Below are 9,576 nucleotides of genomic sequence, written 5' to 3'. Positions count from 1 at the left end.
CAGTCTGGGCAACAGAGTGAGACTCCAACTCAAAAAAAACAACAAAAACAAAAACAAAAAGTGCTTGATAAAAGTACTATCTGCAAAGTTGAGAATTAAGTTATGAGAGATTCTCAACAGAACAGAAACAGAAATTCACAGTCCCTGCTTTATTTCCATTTGTTCACACACACTTAAAAAAAAAAACACATACATTCACAAAATACCCAAACATGAGGAATTAATATAAAAGGGCATAAAACGGGGGCTTACAGGCTGAAAAAATATCCTAAGCTTCAAAATAGAACACTTCCAATCAACTATTGAAAATTCCTTTGTTCAAAACAAAGATGTTTTGTTTTTAATCGGATTTTTTTGTTAAGTTTTAAAAAAAGGAAAGATTTAAGGACAAGGGACAAGCTTCTCACACTGCCTGATCCAGGGTCTAGCTTCTCTTCCTTGAAGGTCTTTCACAAATTATAGATGCCAGTCTTCGCTGGCCTCAAAGCTCAACTTCCCTCACCCACAGCTCTGCCTGACCCCTGAAAGTACAGACACCCTGGCCCACGCTGAGGACAGCAGATAGGGACTACAGAGCATCCAGGATATGGTCGATCTTCGTGACTAGCTCCTGGCGCTTCCCCGAGATGAGCTTCTCATTCTCGACGTACGTGTCTTTCTTGAGCTTGCCAGCCACCAGTCGCTCAGCCTCCACCGCCGACTTCAGCACCAGCTCCTTGACCTGGGCATCCAGCTTCTGCATTTCGCTCACCTGGCCGAGGCAAGAGCAGGGCAGGGTTTGAGTGGCTTTCCCACCTTCACTCAGCAGGTCCCACCATCTCCCAGGCCTGCAGACCTCAAAGCTCTGCAGGGACCAGCCACAAATGCAGTAAAAAGCAAAGTGCCCCAGGGTAGAGAGGCTGACTTCAAATGCCAAGTTTACCACCTACAAACCCTGTTTCTTCAAGCTCTGATCCTCACAAGCAAGTCCCTGCACCATACCTGGGCCTAATCTATACAAGAGAACTGTGAGGACTGCATGTGAAAAGCATGGTGCCACAGTACAAAGCAGGTATGTGGTGAACATTCTTTCTCTCCCTGCGGCTTGCCAAATCAGGTCCAGGGATTCAGTCAGACCAAAGATCAATGGGGGGAATAGGTGACAAGAGGACTGAACAACTCCCTCTTGTCACCTACTGTGTGTCAAGCTGAGGGTGCTGGTATAGTCACATTCTTTCAACATTCAACAAATATTTAGTGAATCATAGTGCAGGCACAATTCTAGACTCCAGAAAACAGCAATAAGGAAAGATCTTGCCCTCATAGAGGTGACAAATAATACTTAAGTATATGAATAGTTTCAGAAAGTGCTATGAAGAAACATACACAGGGTAAGGAGAAGGAATGCCAGAGAAGAGACAAGGTAGTCAGGAACTCTGAGGGGCACTTCTGCAAGGAGGTTATGGGAGGTTATTGTCCTCAGTTACAGACAACAACTCACATATCAGGCAGGGCTCTCAGCCACTTTACTGCACTAATTCATTTCAAACTCACAATCACTGTAAGGAACTAACAGCATTCCCATTTTACAGATGAGGCAATTGAGGCACAGAAGTTAGGTAACTTGACCAGGTTTACAGAGTCAATGAGAGCCTGGACTCAAACCCACTGATTCTAAAATCTAAGTTCGTCTTACTACACCATAAGAAGCCTGGAGACTAGTCCAGTACACCAGGAGAGGAAGCAACTGCTCTCAATACCAGCCATGTAGACAGACGGTGCTGTAGAGGCTAGCAGAGCTTTCTTCAAACCCAGCTTACAACCAGAACTCCAAAACTTCTTGTTTCACCACAAGGGCAGGTACCACATGACAAGCCTACAGTTAAGTGCAATCTTATCCCACAAGCCTGCAAGTAAGCGGGAGAGCTGCCTAGTGTCTGACTAGACAGAACAGTGGGGTGGTACTCTAGATAACTCAGTACAATTCCCAAAAGTGGGGCTTAGAGGGCCACAAACTGAGGGACACCATGATGCCAGACACTTACTCTGTCGCACAGGTCAGAGCCCTCTGTCTTCAGCCTGGACTGCAGCAGTGCAATCTCGCTGGTCAAGGCTTTATGTTCAGTCTCCAGGCTCTTCTTGCCACTGTTGAGAGCGGAGACATCCCGAGACTGCTTGTACCTATTGACAGTTTCATCAAAGTGACGGTAGAGACCTATTCTCTTGTTGACCAGGGTCAAGACCTGCTCTGTAATGCAGGCTACCTTCATCCTGGCTTCTGCAGCTGGATCCTGGAGGAGAGAGAGACATTGTATGTGATGACATCCAGGTCTGAGCAAACTGTGAACTTACTCCCAAAGAACACCCACCACCACTAGCTGTCAAACAAGAAAAGCTACTTTCTTAGGAAGTCATGAGTCAAACCCTTGCTGATAATTTATCTGAACCAGGCTCCCTGACAAGACTAGGGACATAAGGATGAAGCAGATATTCACTTCATGGTCCAATAGGGCAGATAAATAGATGTGATCAAGAATAATAATGCCAGTGCACACCATGGAAGAGGCAAGTAAGGTGCTAAGGAGAAACTTCAGTTGAGGTCAGGAAAAGCTTCAAGATTATGTCTTATTCCTTCTTTAACTTTCAAGGGTCTTCCAAGGCCTAAAGGAAAAAGCCCAAGCTTCTTTATCCTGTCATTCATGGTCCACTAGATGAAGGCCTACACATTTTCCATAATCATCTCTCACCATATGTCCATTTCAGAAGTCCTAACTTAGCAGCTCCAACGCTGAATCTAGTCTACAGATTGCTGATTTGGCACACAATTCACATTTTTCTCAAAAAATTGTCAGAGGTTTAAAATAAAGAGATGCATACATAGGAAACTGATGAATAAACTGTGGTCCAATGGCATACTCTGCAGCTATAAAAACAAGAAAGATCTTGGTTCGTGACCCGCCTGGGGAGGCGAGACCTCATCTCTACAATAAATCAAAAATGAGCCGGGCGTGGTAGCACACGCCTGTAATTCCGGCTACTCGGAAGGCTGAGGCAGAAGGATCGCTGGAGACCAGCAGGTCGAGGCTGCGGTGGCCGGGAGCGGCCACTGCACTCCAGTCTGGCAGACAGAGTGAGACTCCAACTCAAAAAAAAAACAAGAAAGATCTCTATAAACCAATATGGATGATTTATGGAATTATTTAAGTGAAAAAAGTAAAGTACAAAAAATACATACAATTGCTACCTTTTCTCTAAGAAGAGAAAGTAAGAATTAAAGTATCTGCTTGTTTCTTTTTTGGAGGGGCCGGGGATAGCCAGGGACTGATGAAAAATTGGTTCCTGCAAGGAAATTGGTTACCTACAAGGTAGGAGTTGGAAAGGGTACAGAAAATCACACTATTTTAGAATTCTGAATTTACAGCCTTGTTAATTCATATCCAATATTAAATATTAACGATGGAGGAGGAAACTAGAACAAAATCCAAACACAAGTAAATGAACCTAACCATTTCAAACAAGTAACAGAAAAAATAAGTAAAAACCAATCCAAATACTAGTGAACACAGTACTTTGACAATAAACTCTATCCCAGCACTCTGAGAGGCAGAGGTCAAAGGATTGGACCCAGGGGTTCGAGACCACCCGGGCAACTTGGCAAGACCTCATCTCTACAATAAATTAAAAAATTAGCCAAGCGTGGTCGCGCATGCCTGTAGTTCCAACTACTTGGAAGGCTGAGGCGGAAGGATCACCTGAGCCCAGTAGGTTGAGGATGTGGTGGCCATGAGCATGCCACTGTACTCCAGTCTGGGCAACAAAGTGAGACTCCTACTCAAAAGAAAAAAAAGACAGTAAGTTATCAGTCTAAAAGAACAACACACAAATTTTAGGGTTCCACTGGTAGGTCTGGTGTTTGTAGTAGTATATGAGTATAGCAATTCTGAAACTATTTTGTGTGTTTATACAATTCAGCAAATGAATAGACATATTGATGTTGCTGGAATTCAGAAGAGAAGGAATGATGGAAAACACACAAAAACCCTATGTTGAACTGAATTAAAGGCACCGGTATTAATTCACGTTTTCATTACTGTATATATTTTACCTCCCAGCTGTCTGCTCAAAGGGCCTAGAAGCAATGACACTCCAGTACCCCACCAAAAGGATCCAGCGCCCTTGGATAAAGTATAAGATGTGCCTGAAATGTACTGTTGACCCCCAAATAATAAAATGTTCAAAAAAACATGATGAAGGTGTGGAAAAAAAGAGAAAGTCAAATCTGGGACAATTTGAGCATCAAAAACGAACAGTTTCAGACAGGAACTCACTAAAGTAACTCATGTATCCAAATAATCAACCAACAATAAAAGTTTCTCCTTATAGTAGAATGACAACTAATAATGTAAAAGGAATCAGAATTTTGTAGCTACTACCATATTGATAAATAGATTTAGATAGTAATCAGTAATAAATGCTAGAACTAGTGGGTAAATGCATATGAGGATATGTATATAGCCTCAAACAGATCATTTATTAATTACAAAGAAAAAAATAATAACTTTATAGTAGTGAAACCAAGCAGACACCGGCTTAGCCAAGTAAGAAAAATTAACATCACCAGTACTAGGACCAAGTGACATCAGGTCCCTCCTGATGTGATACATTGAAGATACAACATTCTTTAAAGTAGTCTTGCCAATTTAATTAGGAAGAAGCATTACATTAAATTACGGGAACTTCTTTTTTTTTTTTTGAGTTGGAGTCTCACTCTGTCACCCAGACTGGAGTGCAGTGGCCACTCCCGGCCACCGCAGCCTCGACCTGCTGGGCTCCGGCGATCCTTCCATCTCAGCCTTCCAAGAAGCTGGAATTACAGGCGTGCACTACCACGCCCGGCTAATTTTTTGATTTATTGTAGAGATGAGGTCTCGCCAAGTTGCCCAGGTGGGTCTCGAGCCTTTGGGCTCAGGCAATCCACTCACCTCAGCCTCCCAAAGGCACGGAATTACAGGCTGAGCCACCGAGTCTGGCTTTCTTTCTTTTTTTTTTTTGAGTTAGAGACTCACTCTGTCACCCAGGCTGGAGTGCAGTGGCACAATGCTCACGGCCACCGCAGCCTCAACCTTCTGGGCTCAGGCGATCCTTCTGCCTCAGCCTTCCAGGTAGCTGGAACCACAGGCATGCGCCACCACACCCAGCTAATTTTTTGATTTATCGTAGAGACAAGGTCTTGCTATGTTGCTCAAGCTGGTCTCAAACCCCTGAGCTCAGGCAATCCTCTCGTGTCCGCCTCCCAAAGTGCTGGGATTACAGGCTTGAGCCACTGCGCCTGGTCAGTTATGGAACTTTCTATAACTGTCTCTACTCTTCAAATGTCAAGGTCATAAAAGATAATGAAAGGCTGAGACACTGTCCCAGATTTAAAGAAAACTAAAGGGACATGGCAACTGGATTCTGAAGTATGAAAAATAATTGCTATAACGGTTATCCTTAAGGCAGTAGGCAAAACTTAATTAAGGACTGCATTGGACAATAGTACTAATTAGTTGGTTGGTTAATAGTATTAATTAATGGGCAATTACCTTACCAATTCTGTGAAGAGGGCAGCACAGACGGCAGATCAGCAGAGAGGTACCACAATGCCTGAATGTGCTTAGCAACAATTACATTTTTTGAATTTGATCATTGTACCAGTGATTATATAAGAGAATATCCTTGCTCTAGGCTACACACATGCTCAGCTATTCAAGAGTAAAGGGGCATAATGTCTGTAACTTACCATCAAATGATTCAGCAAAAATAATTACACACACACACACACACACACAAAATCATGCCTCCAGAACTGCCTCCCACCCACCCTAAGTGGGATTCCCAAATCCACTCATACTCAAATCCCCTAGTTGGTCCTTGAGTTGTGGAACTGAAGTATATGAAAAGTCAGCCAGCCCTCCATATACTCGAATTTTGCATCTCTAGAATATTGTGTTGAGTACTGTATTTTCTTTTTCCTTTTGAGTTGGATTCTCACTCTCAGCCACCCCAGCGTCCACTTGCTGGGCTCCAGAGATCCTTCCGCCTGTCTTCCAAGTAGCTGGAAGGCTTCCAAGTCCGGCTTATTTTTTATTTATTGTAGAGACGAGGTCTCACCAAGTCACTGGGGCTCAGGCAATCAGGCCTCCCTAAGTGCTGGGATTACAGGCTGAGCCACCGAGCCTGACTGAGTACTATATTTTCAATTTGCGTTTCACTGAAAAATCCACATATAAGTGAACCCACGCAGTTCAAACCCATGTTGTTCAAGGGTCAAGTGTGTGCATATAAAGAGGACAAATGTTATCAACTGCCAAGTCTAGGTGAGAAGTATATAAGAACTATTTCTATATATATTCTTACAAAGTTTACATAAATGTGGCATTATTTTAAAACAAACTTTTAAAAAAATCAAGAAAACAAAAGCTTAAAAAATGGGGATACTTCACAATAAAACCTAGCTGGAACCCTTCTGCATGACAAGCTTAGTTAGTAGCTGCCCCAGCTACACCACTTGAGTCTTAGGCAGCCTCACCCATCTATGGTACCAGCTGGGCCAATGCCTTTGCTCACATGTACCGTGCCCCTACCCACACTGAAACACCTCCTGCTGCCACACAAACTGTCCCCTCAGGCTGAATGCCTTTCCCATCTTTTCTGCCTATCACTCCCTCAGCCTTTATGGCTTCCCAGGCCCTACCACCAAAAGCACACACTATGCCTGTCACCTTATATTCCCACAGTTCTCGAGCATTGGTTGAGTTTGTCTCCTCCCTCCAACCTCATCTACCTGACAACAAATGTCTGGTTCTACTACCTAGCACAGGGCATGGCACTGTAAGCCCTCATAACACAGTAATGTTGGTAATAATGAGAAATGGAGGGAAAAGGAAGAAGGACAAAGAGGATGACTTGAGGATAACTGCAGTATAGCCTGGCGTAGTACAAGGTGTCCTGGAGTATATCAGTCAGGGAGCAGAAACTGAAGGAAGGAAAGATATACGCTAACAGGGCAGGCCAGTGGTTTCTGCTGAACTCACAAGAAGAGGGGAAGGGAGAGGGGCTGCTGATGAGAGGATTAAGGGGGAGTTCCACCTCCAAGTTCAGCTGAATAACAAGCACCGGTCTCTTCATGCTTTCCTACCTCAACTAAGTATACACGTCACTGTGTCTCCAGAGTCAAAACAAGACAGGAACCAGGGACTTAACACCCTGTGCTGGTGATCACAAGTAACAAAAACAAACTACCTTTATGATAAGGATTCGCAGAGGCTACTGTCAGGGAAGGATCTTAGGGTCCTGCACTGAGTCTGCTGTTAGGACTGGTGCTCACACTGGTGATACACACTACCGAGGGTGCAAATGACTGACAAGAGCAAAAAGAAAGACGAGAAGGTACCTTGGTGATGGAAAAGTCCAGCCGGACATAGATGATGACGGTGAAGAACAAAACGTAGAAGGCAGCCACCACCAGCAGGGGCTCCTGCAGCATGAGCACCTTGTTGAATGTGTAGTGGACCTGGGAGGCGAACCAGGAAGACAGGGCTCATTAGGACTACAGGGGCAGGAACCTGAAAGCTTTGATTCACCCTGGCTGACCCACTCTACCAGCTTCTCTACTTAACCCAGGGCCAGTTGTAGGCTCAAACCACTCCAGCCCAAGGAAGGCAAGATGGGTAAGTCCTCGCCCAGCACCCAAGGTCTGTGGTGGAAGGCACAGAAGAAAGAACAGTGGAGTTACTCACTACAATGTCCTGAATATGCTGCTCTACCAGATTCTTCTTGTAAGCGACAATAACAGGACGGCCGAATGTGTCCAGGTAGGTGTAGTGCAGCTCATCTAGGGCACGGCTGATTTCATAGGGACTATCAATTTGTATGTTCCTGGAAGAAGATGGGAAAGAATTATAGCCGCAGATTAACTACACTAATAAACCGAGCTTGGAGTTGGAGAATAATAAGGCTAAGGGGGCCTTTCAAGGTTAAAAGGTTCATATTCTTCCACTCTGCTCCCCTCCTGGCAATGGGGAACAACCACACAGGAACAGCTGAATTCTGAATATTAGAGCACTCTTCTCCTGAGGCACGACTGACCCCTGCATCCTCCACTCATTAAGTTTTCACAAGTACTGAACCCCACCCTTTGGAGCCACACAGCGGACACCTCTCCTGTACATTCTGCCCAGGGAGACTCTCGGGGACTTGAAGAGGTCCCTCAAGAGTTATTCTAAATGTTCTTTATCTTCACACGAATGAGGGCTTCTTAAAGGGGATAGTAGACATGCAGTGTTTTTGCCTGCCCAGGCCTACTGCCCCTTCAGGAGATTCAGGCCATCACTCTGGCTTGTTGAGGTAACTTTGGAAACTGTACTGTTACACAAAGGCACCACGTTTTTGGAACACTTCATAAATAAATCTTGTGCGCTCATCTGAGTCTTGTTTTTCTGTTTAAACTTCAGTCAGAAGTTGCTCTCCATGCTTCCCAGTTAAACTTACTTACTGAGCACCTACTTTGTCCCCCAAGAACATAGGCTCCCCTTGAGGAATGGGGAGCAGAGGAAAGGAACAATCACACTCACTTGGCCCCTTCAGGCAAGATAATCTTCACAGTTAAAGAATCTATCACTTGCTCATCAAACACATGGTCCACAAACCTCATCTTCAGTGCATACTGGTCACCTAAAGGATCAAGCAAACATATGCAGTGACATGAAAAACAGAGAAAATGGCATAGGAGAGGGAAAGCAGTACAGGGGTATGAATGTACTCTCCTTACACAGAAGGGAGGCTGTGATGTTCTCTAAAGTTAATGAACTAGTACACTTTGGGAAGGCAGAGGTGGTAGTGGCAGCACTGTTTTGGGATCTTCTCCAATTTCACATCAAGACAGAGCAACAAGACAGCAAAATCATAAATGCACAACCACATTCACAAGAAAACTAGGTGACAAAATATCTCTCCATCAAACCCCATCATACAGGGGAGGGGCATGAGGCAGGAGCCAAAATACCAACAGTCACAGACCTGCACATTATTAACGTCTGTGATGGAGACGGCAGAGGGAAGCAACAAGGCAACTGAGGTCAGGAAGCAGCAGAACCTCAAAACACACATCAGGGATTCCCTAGAGAGCACAGCAAGCAAATGTGAGAAGAGTGGCTGAAACTTGGAGGAGTGGTGCCCCATCGAGTTGGTGAGTGAAAGAGGCCTACAGAAGGTCTGCAAGTCTGGAGCAGTCTAGTCCCTGAGAACTGTAAAAGGCCCACAGAACTTCCCCTCCAGAACAGCGCCCGAAACTGAAGAGAAACTGTTGAAGAGAATCAAAACAGCACAACAGAGACAGTGCTCCAGGAAAAAAATGGAGCAGGGGAAATGTCACAATGCAAGCCACATATTTTAGAATACTATGCTAAAGTTGGGCTCGGTGGCTCAGCCTGTAATCCCGCGCCTTTAGGAGGCTGAGGTGAGAGGATTGCTTGAGCCCGCGGGTTCGAGACCCGCCTGGGCAGCGAAGCCTCATCTCTACAATAAATCAAAAAATCAGCCGGGCATGGTAGCGCATGC

At 44.7% G+C, this 9,576-nt stretch overlaps 1 protein-coding gene across 1 annotated transcript in view; it reads right to left on the bottom strand.

Moving 5' to 3' along the window:
- Positions 1-130: 130 nt before the first annotated feature.
- The window catches only part of RPN1 (ribophorin I), a 16,978-nt gene continuing 7,532 nt past the window's right edge, over positions 131-9,576 (bottom strand). Inside the window, exons 3-7 of the mRNA XM_008058218.1 lie at positions 8,592-8,691; positions 7,758-7,896; positions 7,412-7,531; positions 2,025-2,270; positions 131-751 (exon numbers count right to left, since the gene is read on the bottom strand). Of these exons, the coding sequence (XP_008056409.1) occupies positions 569-751; positions 2,025-2,270; positions 7,412-7,531; positions 7,758-7,896; positions 8,592-8,691 (788 nt within the window). The 3' untranslated portion in view covers positions 131-568. The remainder of the gene's footprint in view (positions 752-2,024; positions 2,271-7,411; positions 7,532-7,757; positions 7,897-8,591; positions 8,692-9,576) is intronic.

This window comes from Carlito syrichta, unplaced genomic scaffold (assembly GCF_000164805.1).
Source record: "Carlito syrichta isolate Samal-C Ts95f unplaced genomic scaffold, Tarsius_syrichta-2.0.1 Scaffold303251, whole genome shotgun sequence".
Classification (NCBI taxonomy): Eukaryota; Metazoa; Chordata; class Mammalia; order Primates; family Tarsiidae; genus Carlito; species Carlito syrichta.
The sequence above is the reverse complement of the archived record's forward strand: the minus strand, read 5'-3'. Positions and strand labels throughout refer to the sequence as shown.